The following is a 16,599-nucleotide window of genomic DNA, read 5'->3' on the forward strand; positions in this document are numbered from 1 at the left end:
CAGTCCATCAGAGGGCACAGAGGTGCATCATTAGTAAGTGAAAGAAAACCCATTCCCTTCTAAATCAAATTTGGGTTTGTATTTCCAAAGAAGTTTCAGGAAATGCAAACCACCTCCTGTCATAGAGGATGGATGAATCTCGGGATTTCCACGAGCAAGCCAGGGCACACCCCAGAAGGTGCCGGACCCCTCGGAGCTCCAGGTGAGCACAGCTGAGACGGATGGGGACAAGGGCACATGTGCTTTATTGCTTACGCTGCATATTCCAACGAATACAATAAACCCCCTTAAAAAGTAAGGCACGTGGGCAGCCTTCGGTGCAAGTTCCGTATTATTTAAAATTCCTATTGGCTAATAAAGTATTTCCACTCTAGAACTGGAGCTATCTAGAAAAGCACATGATGAGTTTTTTGCAAGCAGAGTCCCTGTAACATTATTATATCTTACCTCATGGCACAATTAAACAGCCTCAAATCAAATGTGTGAACCTAAGTAATGACGTAACTACCGTTACAACTGCAAAACATCAACCCGCTTATCCACGTATGTACTGGTCCCCAAGGGGTAATTATACAAAATCTAAAGGAAAAGCAGTATCTAACTCATCTGCGTACCATTTCGTTACAGGTGAGAGATTTGGCATTTTCAGTCTTTTTTTCCGTAAGCCCCGTTGGTATTTGCAGAAGGCCAGTGTCATACGATGCTGAAGACCATGGAAAGATACTGTTCATATGACACCTGAATCCAGCCGTCCTGATCCGTGTCGTAGCGTCTGAATATATCTGTCAACCTCTAAGGAAAAAACAACAGGTGTTTCGATCTAATACTTATCAAACAGAAGGAACCAACTGTACTGGTACAAGGGCATTCAGGAACCCAATTTCAGAAGCATTCATGTCTCTGCCCGCAGAGGGGCACGGGCGAGGTGCCCTCGGCCACCCTCAAAAGCCAGGCCGGTCCACCCTGGAGATGCGGGGGCAGGACAGCAGCGGGTAGGCGGGTGGGCCGCCAGTGCAGCTCCACTACACACCGCGGCCCTGGGTCCTGGCAGAGCCCTGTGGCCCCAGAACCTGGCTTCCCAAGTCCATGGTGGTGAGCCTGGGTCCTCCCTTCCCACTCTAAGACTGTTCTCCTGGGGGGCCTCCCTGAAGGCTCACCTCTGCTCTGGCCACGTGCCGCTCAGGACAAAGGGAAACCAACCCCCACTGGGCTCCTTCTTTAGAACCTGCTGCCCAACAGGGGAAGCCCAGCGCAGAGCCAGAAGGGCAGGATCTCCTTGTGCCAGCCCAGGACCCTGGCTGATGCCCAGCCCCCCTCCCCACTCAGGACCTGCCCGCCCACCTCCTCCTGCCCAACGCCCCCCACCCCTGCTACAGACCCCCCTTCCCCCCTCCTCCTCTCTGCTGCCCACCCACCTCCTACCTGATGCCCGAGCCCCTCCTGTCTGACCACACCCCCCAGGCGCCACCTCAGTCTGTTCACAAGCCTGGCCGCCCGAGAGCAGGGATGGTTAGGTAAGCGCCACCCCAAATGACAGATGCTGGGCAACCATGGCAGGCTCTGAAGAATCCTGCTGACAGAAGACAGTGCCCCAGGCTCATCGTGACCTTGGTGGTCGCCTGCCCACCTGCCCAGGGGCCGAGAGCAAGGCTGCAGCCTGGCCCGTGAGCCGTGTCTCCTGCACCTCAGTCTCTCCAGTTCCGCCCCGCTCCTGTGCTGGGCAGGCTGACGGCCAACCACACACGGGCTGACACAGGTGACAGTCCGCACAGGCGTTACCCAGGAGCTTCCTGTGTGTGAGCCGCCGGCGTGACACACACCACAGAAACCACCAGCGGCAGCAACCTCCCGCCGGAGACCGATGGGTGACTTCCCTTTCTTTACACTTAACTGTCTTTTCCCAAGATTTCTACAGGTTTCCATGTTGCTTTGTAGAAAACAGTTTTCAAAAAGCCTTTTTCTTTTTGGAAAGAGGCAGATGAAAGAAAACGTTTTTGAGGGCTTTTGAGGACTTTTTACACGTGGCCTGCAGCTTAGCCTTTCCTTTTCGAGTCCCCACCTCTGTCCAGCGTCTAGGCTCCTTCTCCACGGGTGGGAGGGAGCAGGGCCAGCAGCCGGCTTCCAGCACGGCCCCGAGGCCACGGCCAGCTGCGGGCAGCCTCCTGGCAGAGGCACCGCGTGAGCTTCTCAGGGGACTCAGATCCTGCTACTCTGGGGGCTGAAAGCTGACATGCGAGGACCCTTGCTTACGCACAGATATAAGGATCAGGTGGTCACTTATGGGACATAACCTCAGATGAAAATCCTAAGCCCATAGCAATCCAGACGCAGATCCTAGACTGTCACGCTACACCTGTTCCTAACGTGTGCCGACAACACTGCAAACACGTAATCCTGCCTCACCAGACCCTAAGAGGGAGAGACGGGGTAAGGCTCTCCGCTTTTCAGAGATGTGAGGCTTAAATGCTAACAGACCTGGCTCTCCAAGTCACTGAAGGACAGGGACTGATGGGCCCAGATTCCCCAGGAAAGAAATCAGGATAGCAGACCAGGCAGAAAAACTTCACTTATTGAACTATCGCTTTAACGGGGAGAAAACCTGAGAATGCTTTCCCAAATTCCAAATTATACTGATAACCTCGTGCCTAGCACACCCCTCTGTGGATTCTAAAACCAACAAGATGGAACCTCGATTTGAATGCAAACTGCGAGGATATCTTTCAGGGATCGGTTCTACTGAAATACTTAGGGAAAACACATTCGCTTCCCATAAATGGAATTGTGACAGAATTAAGAGGGAGGGTGTCACAGAGTCTTACGTGGACTTGGCCATGAGTTGATAACTGCTGAAACTAAATAATGGGCACATGGGTTCATTATACTGTTGTCTCTGCTATTTTTTTTTTTTTTTGAGATTTGTCAAAAAAGAAAGTTTTGAAAGACATGAGGGCTTATACCAATTCACTGCATTTCTAAAGCTTAAATCTATGGAACTAGGCTCCCTACCGAGAAACAGGAGCAGGGCCTGTGTGGGAACAGCCAGGGCGGCTTGAGGGCTCCCGCCCTCCATCCTAGGAGGGCTCCTCTGGGCCTGCACTTAGTTCTCTCCTGGGTGAAGCAGTGAGGCCGCAGAGGGAACCACAGAAGCAGCGCAGGGAACCGTGAGGCGGCGGTCACTGGGATCACCAGCCCCGCCAGACACTGTTTCTAACACCCAAACAGGGCCCCCTGCGCTCAGGGCACAGCTCCTAGCTTAGGAGCCAGCAGCGCACACGACAGAAGCTCACCCAATTCTCATAATAAAATACACCAAAATACCGGGGTATGCATGGAAAGAGCCCACCGGATCCCCTCCAAATGGACAGCTCCCGGTGTTTCCAGGGCAGGAGGGGCCCTGCTGTCTGCACCTCCGTCTAACAGAGCAACTAGCTACTCCTCCAAACAGCACACTAACTCCTCTAAGTTCCGGATCCAGTTTTACGTGTCTGACTCCTGCGCCCCTGCTTCGTCATCCCACCCCTTCCCGCAGTCAGCGCCTGCAGGCCCTGCGCAGCCGGTACCTGCAAGACGATGCAGCCCTGGATGAAGTCGTCAAAGGCGATCTGCCCCCGTCCTTGTCTGTCGAACTTCCGAATGAGGGTGTCGTGAAACTGGTCAGAGAGCCGGTACCCTGGAGGAGGAGAGAGGAGTCAGCACACACGCTCGCTCCCCAGGCCCCAGCCTCTCCCTCCCGAGACCACGACACGGGCCCCAGGGATCCCGGGTGCAAGCGCACTGCAACACACTGAGAGCCTGGTGGCCACTGTGCGAGGAGGGGCTCACTCAGAGAGCAGCAGCCCCTTCCTGGAGGGTCCGGAGTCACCCAGTCACTAGTTCTCACCAACCCCAGGGCCACGCCCCTCGGCCCAGGGGCCTTCCGGACCGCTGCGGAGCCAGCCTCCTTAGAAGCCCTTCACTGCTGACCTTCCCGACACTCGGCTGCCCTGGGTCACTCGCTGCTGGAGGAGGCTTCGCCAGCTAAACCCGCAGGAGGAACGAGGCGCCCAGGAGCAAGGAGGCTGACTGACGGCCCCTCCTCCACCTCAGTCAGGCCGTGAGGAGTAAGGCGGCCGCACACAGACTGAAGCCCTCGAAGGGTCACCCAGGTGGCGGCAGAGTCCCTGACTCCACCTTCAGCTTGCTGGGCGTCCTGGAAGGCCTCCAGCAAGGACGCCCCGGGGCGGCTCTAAGCCCTTCCCCTTCCTTCCCTCCTAACCTCACCACCTGTGTGACCGTGGTTTCCTTACTTATTCAGGAGACAAGATCCAGGTGCCAACATATTTTTACTGGTTTTCAGCCTCGCTGGAATCTTTGCAAGGATATGCACACCTACTGTCTGAGTGAACGTCACAGTTAATTACCTGTACAGGCACTTCATCACTCTACTGAAAAAGAGTCACACATGCAAACACGTGACAGTACTTTCCAGAGTGGTCAGTGCGCTCTATGCCTCCTGTGACTTAAATCCAGGGCCCTCTGCCCTGCAGGTGAGTAGAAGACAGGACCCCAACTTAGAAAAGAGAGACGGGCGGGTGCTGGATGGGCGCCCCCTCACGCCCGGCACCGGTGCCTGCGGCCCAGAGAGACAGAGGCCCGGCTGGTGAGGGTGAGCTTGGGACATGGTGACAGGGCAGTGCCCGCCCAAGCCATCGCTGTGCAATGGTTTCCTGCCCAGGCTGGGAAAGGACACACGAGATGGTGACAAAGACACAGCAGCAGGGAGAGCAGAGCTCCGGAATCAGACAGGGCTCCGCCGGCTGCCGGGACTCTCGGACCTCTGGCCCGCTCCCCCCTCCAAAACCCAAGACGTGAGCCCCCCTCAGCAGACCATTTTAGGGTCAGTGAGGCAGGTGGAAACGCTGCTGGCCCCCTCACTGTGTGTCCCCCGGCCCCGCTGCTGCACTTCCAGGGCACAGATGCCCAGTGGGGGGAACAAGCCCTTCTTTCCTGAGAACCAGCAACCTCCACGGGGCATCTAGCGCCCGCTCTCAGCACCAGGAGCAAAGCCGGGCGCCAGTCAGTGACCATGGCAAAGGACAGATCCGGATCAGGGCACCACCCGTGTCTACACGGAGCCAACGGCACCAAGAAAGGGGCGGAGGCTGCTGTAGACCTGCTGGGGCCTAACTCAGCCGACCCGGCCGTAAACACACTGCTAACTTGGTCAGGGGAGCCAAAGGCTCGGGCTCCAGGGACGAAGTGACAGGGTGCCGGCTTGGACTCCTCAGCGTGAATAAGGGGGCGGAGCAAGTGCAGCAGGAAGATGGAAAGTGGGTGAAAGCGAGCAAGGAGGAAGTGACGGTTCACTACACTCTCGTGAAATACCTTATAAAAACCACATTGGCCTTGGGCTGCCAGGGGCTGGGTGCAGGACGGGGGCGTTTGCTGGGGATGGGGCTGTCAGCCCCCCCACTAGCAGAGTGTGAGGCCCAGGCCTTATGCACCTTCTTACTTCCAGGTCTCTGCACCTGGCATGTAGCACATACTAGGAATAAGAGCCTAAAAAATGAACGGATGGACCATCAAATCCAGCAGGTGCGCTGGTCAGTCACACAGCCCGCCAGGGCAGGCCTGAGACCCTGTGTGGCACTAACAGAGGTCAGAGGACACCTTAGGGCCTGACCTCCCCCCGCACCCCCGACTCCCTCACGCATCTGCTGAGCTACAACACAGCCCCCAGCTTGGCCGACAGACGCTTGTTCTTAGGGGTGAAAGCAAAACAGGAAATTTCGCTCCTGGGGCACATTTCCTAACAGTTGCTAACAAGTAACCTGTGAAGGATGACAATGCCCTTGTGGGGAAGAAAAGGCTCCAGAGAAGGCGCTAGGAAACGGCGGACCGATCCCAGGCAGAGACTTTTTGGAATAACTGAAGAAATGCTGCAACGGGATATTTACTTTTTCCAGGAAGAGCTGGAAGTCAGGAGGGATCTCGGCTCTGCCCAGCTCAACAGGGCCTGTCAGCTCCTGACCTTGAGGGACCACCGCTGACCTACCACAGCCACAAATGTCCCAGGTCTGACCAGGGCTTGTCGACCTCCGCATTTCCAACCTGAGCTCCCAGGACGCGATGGTCACTGGCACTAAGTCAAAAGAGGGCTCCAGGGCCTAACAAGGTTAGAAACACTGTGTTCGGTGGCACCTGAGGTCACCAGTCTGGAAGTTAACTCACAGGGTCCAGGTTCCAGCCGGCCAGGCCTCCGGCTCCCTCCTGCCCAGGACTGCTCTGTGGGGGCCACCTCCCTCCCAGCCCCCCACCTGAGGCACAGCAAGGTCAGCTGCATTCCAAGTTTCAATTCAGAGAACCTGAGGTCAAGGTCCTGCCCAAAGCCTGACCCACGCGTGGCAGGCTCACAACACAAACTTCCTGTGGGGTCCCAGAGCCTCTAAAGCAAGAAAGAGAAACCGGAGAGGGCAGCCATAAAGGACACGCCCAGAGAAAGAGAGGGGGAGGGGAGAAGCACATGAACAACCACAAGAACCAAAATGTACTTTATATTATTAAACCCTGAACTAGTCAGAATAAAGTACATTGTAATCTGACAGAAGGGCCCTGCGAACAGAGGGCCCAGTGAATGTCAAACAAACCAGAATCTTGGTGTAACGGCTACAGTCCTCCCTCCATAAATAACAAATCCCAAGTTCCCCTCGGGCCCACGTGCACACTGGACCAGAAGGCCCGCTGACGCGCTCTGGAAGGCACCACGTGAACACTGCTCAGAGCACGGCACACGCTCAGGCTGGCACGCACGTGGCACACGTGCTGACATGCACTTGAGAATGGGAGCTTCCACACTCAGGCCTACGCTCCACGCAACTCACGGGCTCGTCCCCTGTGGGCATTCTATCTTCTTTCTGGGTATTTTCATGTCAGGAAATATAAATAGTCCTACACTGTTTTATTTTGACTTGTTCACTTTAAATTGTTTCAAAAGCCACATTCTCAATGTGCCTGTGACATCACTCCACTTCACAAAAGACAAACTACTGCATAGCCCTTATCTCATTTTGGATGAAAAACCGTATAGAAGCCTCCAAGTCAAATACAAGCCTTCACGATATAAGTAACATGAAAATATAAAACTGTGTGATGTAAACAAAAATTTCACATAGACTGCTTTAAAAATCATTAAGTTGAACACAGTAACAAGATAAACCTTATGGCCCTGCTCCAAAATGAAAGAGCTACGCAGCCAAGACAAGTGTTTTACCAAAACCTGAGAGGGCTTGCTTGAGCTCGTTCTTGTCGATCATGCCCGAGTTGTCCCTGTCGTAGGTGCGGAAGACGTTCTGCCAGTCCGTGATGTACTTCCAGACACCGGTGAACTCGCTGAAGTTCACGCCGGCCTTGTTCTCTCTGTCAAACATGGCTGAGACGGAAGGGCGTGAATCAGCAAGAACCTAGAGCAGAGGCGCGCCCAACCCTCCGCGGGCCTGGCTCCTCCGGGACCCAGCCTGCTGTTCGGCCAGCAGGTCCCCAGGTGCTGGTGGTGACCCAGCCACAGCCCTAAATCGTGCTAGGCGGGCGTGAGGCGTGCGAGCCAAACACCCTGGTGGAGCCGCAATAAAAACGCTTTACACTGAAGGAGGTTCCTCAAAAGCACGACGGCGGCAGGGCACACCCGCGCTCAGGAAGGAGCCAGAGCCGCAGTGCAGAGCCGTCGAGGGGCCCACCCCAACCCTCCCAGCTCCGGGTCCCATTCCTGGAGCCGCCCGTCCCGCAGCGGACCCGAGTCCCGAGTGGGGGCTCAGAAGAGTCCTCGGGCAAGGGAGGCCTCTACTCTGAGGAGAACAAGATGCTGGCTTCAGATTTTTTTTTAGTAAGGCCCGCCTTTCATTGAGAAAGAAAATCAGCCTAATTCCAGGTCCAAATAAGAAAGAACTTGTAACTACATTTACATATAACTGCAGGCACCATGGATAAACACTCAGTCTGAAACACTGCTACAGAGAAAGTAATACACCGTTTGGTCTCTTTTCAGGTCATCTGCGTGATCTTGGTTTGGTCACAAGCAAATTCCAGTTCAGAGCCATTTCACACAAGAACTCGCACGCTTCCTCTAGTCAACAGGCAAGCAAGACGTGACTGCGTGTGAAGCCTATGTGAGATCTTTAGACTGAGAAAGGAAGGACGGGTTGGACAGTCAACTCAAAGTAAAGGCTCAGTGAAGGGCCGGGCCGGGTGGCAGTTCCGGAAGAGAAATCAGGTGAGAAGCACAGGCAGGGTGTGTTGCCGCTACTTACATATGATCGACCGGACCGTCACTGGATTAAACGGAGTCCAGGTGCCTGAAACAAACAGCAGAGATTAAGAAAGAGAAGAAACTCTGAATCCCCAGTCTGTAACCCCAGAAGCCAGAGAAAATAAGTAATTAGCTTTCAACATCAAGACCCTAGAGCCACGGTTCTCCGCAGAGGACGCCGCCCCCAGGACGATGGGTCAGTCAGGTCCTATCCACACTGCCGGGAGAATTGCTCAGGTCCAGCCAGACATTCAAAGCTGCTCAGGAAGACCTGCACCTGGAAGCTCACTCTTGTTCACTTTATAACCAAGAGATGCCATTTTAATACTCACTGAACTTCCCAGGGCCACAGCACCAGGTAAGCTGAGAAAATGGCACTTAGCTGTGCTAAGAACGTCACCAGCTACCACTTCAGAAAATCCCACCCCAAGGGCACCACCGCTCCCAGGACCAGGGCAGCTGCACACGTCGTGCAGCGACCCTGCTGGACAGCGCACCGTGAAACCACGCTTTACGTTTTTCTCCTCAAATGACAGTCTGGGCAGCATACTATTTTCTCTAAAACTGTGAAAAGGCAGGACACATTATTCCACGATTCACTTCAGAGCAGTAATGGGGATGTTATCGAATATCTATTTTAAAGGGGACTGTTGACACTGATGGATTTGACGATTGAGAACCATTTATCCACTGTGATGATGGAATGCTCACCAGGGACCTTTATGCCCAAGGATCTGTTTTCAGAGTGATTTGCACCTTTACCAATTTTTATACTCACTAAAAACAATGTAAGACCATTTCTATGGGGCGGGAGAGCAGCACCTCTCCCCATCCCCCCATTCCCCCCTCTCTACAGACGGTTTGAGCTCTGGGTGGCAGTCCCATCCCCTGGCCACACACGAGGCAGCACCCTTCCTGCCCGGCCGCGACCACTGGGCTTGGAGCACGTCCCCGACCTGGCCCACACGCGCTTCTCCCGACGTCCAGCATGGCCCCCCAAACACACGCACACCTTCACCTCGACCCCTGCCTCTCCTTACGCCTCCGTTTATACGAGGCTTCCTCAGAGGAGCCCTCCTGAGCGCCCCGCACCCAGGCCCCTCGGTCCCTCCATCTCCTCCACGGGCGCCCTGAGGCTGGCCCGAGCCTGGCCCGCAGCGGGGACCCCTGTGCACTGGGTGAGCATCTCTGCAGACTTTACAGGCGTTTGGGGGACGGCAGGCAGGAGGATGTCTATAAAGGTATCAGAAAACGTCAGCATCGTTGAAAACCAGCATACAAAGAAACTGTGCTACAGAGAAGCCAAGAGGAAGAGGGGGACTCCATGCCCAGAAGGGCGTCGCTTCTTCACCATTTCTGACTTTCTAGCTGCTCACGCCCCAGCTGGTGTTTCCGCAGGAGATGACCCACCAGGACCAGGAGCCCGAGAAACCAAACGCAGCTGCTGGACTCCTTCCTGCCTTCGCTCCACCTCTGACGCAAGCTGTGACCTGAGAGTCCACAGTGACCGCCCCGCTGAGTGGCCTGCGCCCACTGCCCATGCCGACTGTGAGCGGGGGTGCGTCCCTGGCCACGCTGGCACAGGACTCGGCCGAACGCGCTTTAAACAGAAGTGACACAAGAAAAACAGTTAAGTGATGATGCAAACCCAGGCGCTTTCCGCGGTGACGGCCAGGCAGAGGGAGGCGTGGACCAGAGGGACCCACGGCTGAGCTGCAGGGCCGTGAGGCTCGGGAGAGCGGCAGGTCGCCCCGGGCCGAGTCAGGGGCGGGGAGGAGACCCACAGGCCACCCAGCCTGGGAGGTGGAGACAGGCTCCTGGTGCCTCCCCGGCCCGTCCCTGTTACCCAAACGGGGCCTGACCCTCCACGGAAACCAAGGGATAATCACAACAGCCAACAGTTAAGTGACTGTTTAGCTCATGCCAAGCCCTGTGGCCTGGTTCTCAGACTAAACATCAAAGCTTCACAGCCCCTAGCGAGGGCAACATTTAGTACTCCAGTTATACTAAGTGTTAAACACACTGGAGCGCCAGCCTGAAAATCTGCAGTTTTCTGTAAGAAAACGCACTGCAATGTGGAGAAGCACGTCTAACAGAGCCTGCTGGAAACACAGGACACACTGAGCAGCGAGATTCCCTTCAGCGCCCGTGACCCTCCCCCCGATTTTCCGGGCCAGCCCCAATTTCAAACATTCCCAGTAACCAACATGTCTAGGAATGTCACAACCACCAGCTTGCGGAAGATTTCCTGTCAGACTTTTACTTAGAAATACAAGATATGGTTCCTGTTCCTGTAAGTCTTGCCTCAATTTCATCTGAAAAGACCAAAGAAAACAGAAACACACACAGTTTTTTCCATGTAAACTGAGTACACATAACTTTTTTCACCCATAATTTGGGTACGAGTGGGTCGCAGCTCCACTGAGGGGGTGGGTCAGCATCAGGACACTCAGCATTTTCCCCTGTAACCCTCAAGCACACAGACGATTTAAAGAATTTATATCTGATCCCTTCTCAAATGAGAAAACCCCCCGCTCTGCTCTGTGATAATATATTCTGTCTTTTTGCTCTCCAGAGAGTTTTCTTTCTTGAAATCGCATCCTGTTACCACAAACTTGGACTTCAGTGAGAGATAATGGGCTGAGTCGTCATGGCATCCAGCAAACGCACGCCGAAATACCTGCTTACCTGGAATCTTCGGGGAAAAAAACCAGACTTTTTTTTACAGCACCACTGGCGATCTCTTTCCACTTTACTGCATCAGATCTGGGACTCCCAGCCCTTCTGGGCATTTCTTCCCGAAAGAGGAGCCAAGTAGGAAGGGGTGAGAGCAGTTCTACGGGCTCGCATGGCATCGGCCCGGACACTGGTGCCTCTTCAGGGTCACAAACTCTGTATCCCACCAGTCACCTTCAACTACGGCCTCAAAGAGCCACGACTGGAAATATGGCCTTTCTAAAGGCAATCTGAACACCATCAATAGCCGTAACACCACCTACAGCCTTTGATCTGATAAATGCCACTTCCAGAAACTTCTTCTATGAAATCACTACAGTATTTACATTGAAGAAAATCAGAAACAACCTAAGTGTCTCACAGTGAAACTCTGTACACTCCATTCTGATAGATGAGTGATGTCTCCGGTTCTGTACCAGGTGATGTGGGACCTGGTGGACATGGGCTGGGCCCGAGGGGGAGGGGCTAAGCCTCCAGTTGTCCCAGAGTGTGATCTGCCCAAGGCCGAGGTCGTGGAATAAAGTCAACCCCGTCTTCCTCTGCTTCCACCTGAAACTCTGCTGCATAAGTTTCTGGGACAAGCAGATTCAACAGGCTGTGCTGGGGGCCTCCAAGACCACACCCCAGGCTTGATGACTCGCTAGGACTCACAAAACTCACAGTCAGTTTATTACAGCAACAGACACAGAGTAAAATCAGCAGAGGGAAAAGGCATGGGGAAAAATCCGGGGGGACCAGGCACCCGCTTCCCGGGGAGTTGCACAGGGCGCCCCTAATCCTCCACCAAAAGCTGAGACCACACCTCACGTGTGTTGTCAACCAGGGAAGCTCCAGGCACCGGGGGGGCATGTGCCTGCCGCAGCTGCAGTGGGAGCATGAGCTGCCCAGGCAAAGGGGCAGCATGTTCCAGGCGGCAGCCGGTAGCCACACAGGCAGGCCCTCCTCGGGGACGTGCAGGCTCTGAGCACAGCAGGTGCAGGGTGAAGAAGCTAAACCCAGACCCTCCGCTGCCTCGTAAGCTGGGCCTATGACGGAGTGACAGTGAGGTGACCCGATGCTCAGTCGGCAGGGAACTGTCGGCTTATGTGGTCTGATCTCTCTCACTGCTACTCAATACGGGACCTCCAGAAGAGCTCAAATCTATTTTGCTAAAAATACCTCTAAAAGAATATATGACTTATTACTATTTAAAGTCCAGCTGAAAAATGCCTCCTCAAAATACATCAATATGTTATGTCAACGTAAACCTACAGAAGCACAAAAAAAGAGGCTTGAGCAAAATTAATTTCCTGTAATTCCAAGGAACAATGTGAGAGTAAAAATTTAAAAAAAAAAGTACCTAACTGAAGACAGTTTGTGACATGTTATTTCAAACAGAAGGCAAGACAGTCCTGTCTCTATTCACACCTCTTAACCGAGCAGTCATTTTCAGACGCGCTCCTGGGGAAACAAGTTGCATAAAGGACTCAGTGTACAGGACCCACGAGTACTTCTTCAGGGCGGTTTCAGTTGGGTTTTAACAGAGCGAATCAGAGGCACAGATCTCACTGCAGAGAGAAACCATGCTATTTTGAACCTCCAATTTTCCCACCAGTAATAAGCTAATTAAACTGATTTCCTGAAATAGCTCAATATTCTAGTTCTAATATGAAAAAAGAAGCCCAATCCTGGGGGAGAAATCAAAAGTCAAAATAACTCCAATTGTATCAGCTGTGGGAATTCGAGGACAGTGAAGAGAACTGACTTGTGTTCATCCTTGGTGACCGAGGTGACACGACACAACTGCAAACAAGAGACCAGCTCGACCAGCTTCCTCCAAAAGCTGATGCCCAGTAGCCAGAGACTGCTGCAAAACGACTCCAGCGGAACCAGGAGGAGGAAAAGGGCAGCATCCAGGAAAGGAAGGTGCCGCGGGTGCCTCGAGGAAAGGCAGGTGTCCCGGGTGGAAGGAGCAGAGCCCGGCAAGCGGTGGGAGCCACGGGGCACCTCTGCTTCGGGGCGCCAACGGGAAGACACAGGTGGGACAGCACAGGGGTGGGGCGAGCGCCTGGCTGCGCAGGCTCACACCTGGAGTCTGGTCCTGCTCTCAGCCTGAGAGCTTGCTGCGCACTCTGGGGCTGTGAAAGGACGAGAGAGCTGTACCCGTTCACGACCTGCCTTCCTGCAGAAAGGGCCTAACGGAATGTACAAGATAGTCACGGCACAGCAAAAGAAAGCAAACTATGGTCATGTTGGATGGGAGGAGAAAAGCATACGAAAGTTAGGGGTCTCAGACTATCAGTAAAATTCACCTCTTAAAATTCTAAGCTCATGGTACTGGCGAGCCAGAAATCTAATTTAAAATTTTTAGCAGCTAATTTGAAGAGAAAATGTGACTGGTTAAAAGATTCAGGTTAAGACAAACGAAACAAGACACGACAACCATCACAGGTGCTCCACACAAGAAGCACCACACCCCCAGGGAGGAGAGAGGCGGCCACGTGGCGGGAAGGGGGGCTGCCACGCCCGGCCTTCTCAGGGCTAAGCTACTACCCGCTTCATGGGGCAAGTTCTTACATCGCCCCAACAGAAGCTGAAGGAATCCCGCAGGGCAAATCAAGAAAAGTGACTCTACAGGGCCGCTGTGAGACGCTCCTGATACACACTTTTCGGTGGGCTTAAACCAGGTATCAATTTCAAAGCATCTTAGCAATGGTGGGCTGAACATCCTGTGGGCAATTCTGTCAAAATTCTCTCTCCAGCAGGCTCCTGATTCAAGATTATGTTCTGACAGAGCAAAGAACCACCTGCTTTAACAACCATCTGAACTGGAAGCAGTACTGACTCCCTCCAGGGAAAACGTTACCTGTGTTAACCTGTAAACACCAATCCACCAGGAGTAACAAAGGGAACATCCGCGGTGCGTGCCCCACGCAGGGCTGTGAGGCAGCGTCCGCCTGCTACGCCACCAGCTGCGCCCACTAGGCAAGGTGAGCCTTTCAACATCTTCATTACCGCTTAAAGTCAATCCCCTTCTGGCTTAAATGGCATGCCTCTGGACGGCACCACAAACTAAGACTCAGAAAAGACAGTGGCATCTGAGGGGTTAAAAAAAGGGCCACACAGCCAGGTACTTATGGAATCAAGGTCTCCAGTAGTACTTCCATGGATTAATCATGCTGAAACCAGCAAAAAGGTGACTCCACGGTGAGCTCCCAGCACCAGCACCAAGAGCTAAAACCCTCTCACCCATGTCTGAATGACTAACATCCCCCACTGAGAAGCCCACCTCACCGCGATCCGGCTGTCAGAGCCTCCAGTAGCCTTAGTTGCTTCCCCATCGGTGTCTCTGGGGCCTTGATGCCCCGCTCCAGAGGAGTCACAAGACGCAGTCACCTGAGAAATTCAACAGCCCTCGACAAACCTGAAGGACGTCTGCCGTACAAAGCCAGGCTCCCTGCGCTCCTAAAGCCGACACCCCAGCCTCCATTTCTCAGGCTTTCCCTGTGTCCTCCACGCAGTTGCCCCAGCAGCTCGGCAACGACTCCGAGCAGCACCGACACAACACCAGGAAACCACCCGACAAAATAAGCCAAAAGCTCCTCCACCACGGGCCAGAGATGATAGTTAAGTCTTAATGATTTGGAAAATAATTTAAGAAGAAAGTTATTTACTACGGGTGGTCAGACTTGCAGTTTACAAGTCCAGATGGCCAGGTGCCACTCACCATTGGACAGTGCTTGCTGAAGCTCGTTGTCGGATATCACACCGCTCCTGTCTTTGTCGACCCTACAAAATTAAGATCAGTTAAGCTAGCGATTCAAAGTGTAGGAAAAGCAAAAGAGGGCAAAAGCAAAGGTCTGACTCTCCAGTCAACCCTAAATTAATTCTGGCTCCTCCTTCCCTGGGCCCTTCCCTCTGGCTGCTCGACCTCTCAGTCCCATGACCCGCTGGGGAACAAGGAAGCCTGCCTCCTTCGCTGTCTAGGCACGCTCCCTGCCCAAACCCAAGCTGCTTCTCCACTTTCTCAAGTCTCCCTCCCTCGGCCTGGCTGAATTCCACCTGCACCAGGTTTTCTCCTTTTCACAAGCAGGAAAAGATTCTCTCAGATAACTTAAGTCGTTCCCTGATCATGAGTCACTCCACTTTGGGTCATTCGTTCGCTGGAAGGACGACCAGGGACGGTAGGCACTGCGGTGACGGTCACCTGCCCAACAGCCGCGGCCCGGCTTCTTTCCTGGTTGCTGGCATTTCAGCAGCCGGGGAAGAGTCTGCGTTTCTGCTCCCCTAAACAAGCATCCCTGGGAGACCGTCCGCCCCGGAGCAACTCCGGGCACCGGCTGTGAGGGGAGAGGGATGGAGGCCGAGCCCCAGGGCGAGCTGGCTGCGACCCCCGGCTGGCGGCTCTGCACCTTGGGAGGGGCCTGGGGACTGCGGGAGACAAGGCGGGGGGCGGAGAGAAGGCCAAGGGTGGGGGGGACGGAGCAGGGGCCGGCGTGGGAGAGGCCGAGGGGGACTAGAAAGGGAGCCGGACAGGACGCCAAGGATGGAAGGTGGGGGGACGGAGCAAGGGACAGGGGCCTGGGGCACCAGGAAGGAGGTCGGACTGGAGGCCGGGGTCACGGGGCGGGGGAAGGCCCGGGGCTGAGACCGAGAAGAACCCAGTGGAGGCCCGCAAGCGCCTGCGCGGCCGGCCGCACCTCTGGAAGACATTCCACAGGAAGCTCTGGTCCGGCAGCGCGGCGCCCGCGGAAGGGCCAGCCCCGGGGCCCGGGCGGTACGGGTAGGCGGCCATGGGCCGAGGCGCGGGTGGGCTGAGGCGCTCCTGGGACACGGATGGCTCCGGGCGGCTCCACTTCCGCCTAGACCGGGGCGGGGCCCGGAGCTCACGCCACTTCCGGGGCGGTCACGGGAGCGAGCGCAGCCAATCCAGTCGCGACCCTGTTGCCAGGCGACGCCCGTGCGTCCGGCCAGCGTGTCTGGGTCCCGTGGGCACCTAACAGCCGGTGGCCTAGGCCAGGCTAGCCCTAGGGTCGCGGACGCGCGTTGGGAGCCGCTTCCCCGCAGCGCAGAGTGGACATGAAGGGCGGAGGCGGCTCCCTCGAGCATGGTCCATTCTTGCACCAAGGTCATGGAAGGACTGTGATGGAGGGGAAGAACGCGCCCGACATTCTTGTTTTTCTGGACTTTTCGCCCGCCCCCGCTCGCGCATCTCAGCGTCCCTGCGCCCCGCTTCCCAGGAGCACACGAAGCCCCGCCTCCGGCATCTGACAGCGCCCGCCGCTTCCCGGCTCGGCCTGCAGGTGCGTGGCCAAGCCCAGATGTCCCCTGCTGGCCATGGTGGGCTGCTAGCGTGTCCCTCTCGGCCAGTTGACGCCACCGCCTCCGTCTGGACACCGACTGAGCCGCAGCGCACCCCGCGCAGGGAAGCCCAGCTTCATTCAGGGCGCTCCCGCCGCCTTCCAGCCTCTCAGGATTTTCAGCTCCTGATCCAATCACGCTGACTCATTTCATCCTCCTCCCCTACTTGGTTTGCGGAAGGGCCGAGCACCAAGGAAGCACCTGACACTTCCTTCCTTGGACACGAATCCATTATTCAGCGC

General features: G+C 55.1%; 1 protein-coding gene across 3 annotated transcripts; it reads right to left on the reverse strand.

Annotated features, from left to right (window-relative positions):
- Window positions 1-226: 226 nt before the first annotated feature.
- Window positions 227-15,877, reverse strand: PDCD6 (programmed cell death 6). 3 transcript variants are annotated; one of them, XM_082456107.1, is made up of 7 exons: window positions 15,697-15,841; window positions 15,204-15,336; window positions 14,724-14,785; window positions 8,283-8,327; window positions 7,250-7,408; window positions 3,561-3,670; window positions 227-792 (listed from the first exon to the last, which is right to left on the reverse strand). In XM_082456107.1, exons 2-7 carry the CDS (start codon window positions 15,245-15,247, stop codon window positions 694-696), a joined length of 519 nt encoding a protein of 172 aa, XP_082312233.1. In that variant the 5' UTR covers window positions 15,248-15,336; window positions 15,697-15,841; the 3' UTR covers window positions 227-693. The 3 variants fall into 3 exon arrangements, with proteins under 3 accessions (XP_082312233.1, XP_082312232.1, XP_082312231.1); XM_082456106.1 differs by lacking the exon at window positions 15,204-15,336 and having other exon boundaries at window positions 7,256-7,408; window positions 15,697-15,877; XM_082456105.1 differs by lacking the exon at window positions 15,204-15,336 and having other exon boundaries at window positions 15,697-15,877.
- Between the last annotated feature and the right edge of the window lie 722 nt (window positions 15,878-16,599).

This window comes from Balaenoptera physalus (assembly GCF_965194825.1).
Source record: "Balaenoptera physalus genome assembly, chromosome: 3".
Lineage (NCBI taxonomy): Eukaryota > Metazoa > Chordata > Mammalia > Artiodactyla > Balaenopteridae > Balaenoptera > Balaenoptera physalus.

What these genes read in the sequence shown, in the direction of transcription:
- PDCD6 (XM_082456105.1), bottom strand. Translation starts at nt 15,791, where the DNA reads ATGGCCGCCTACCCGTACCGCCCGGGCCCCGGGGCTGGCCCTTCCGCG. An exon ending in GACGGTCCGGTCGATCATAT is followed by an intron (nt 7,409 to 8,282) that starts GTAAGTAGCGGC and finishes CTTCCGTCTCAG; the next exon opens with CCATGTTTGACAGAGAGAAC. An exon ending in AGGGCTGCATCGTCTTGCAG is followed by an intron (nt 793 to 3,560) that starts GTACCGGCTGCG and finishes TTTTTTCCTTAG; the next exon opens with AGGTTGACAGATATATTCAG.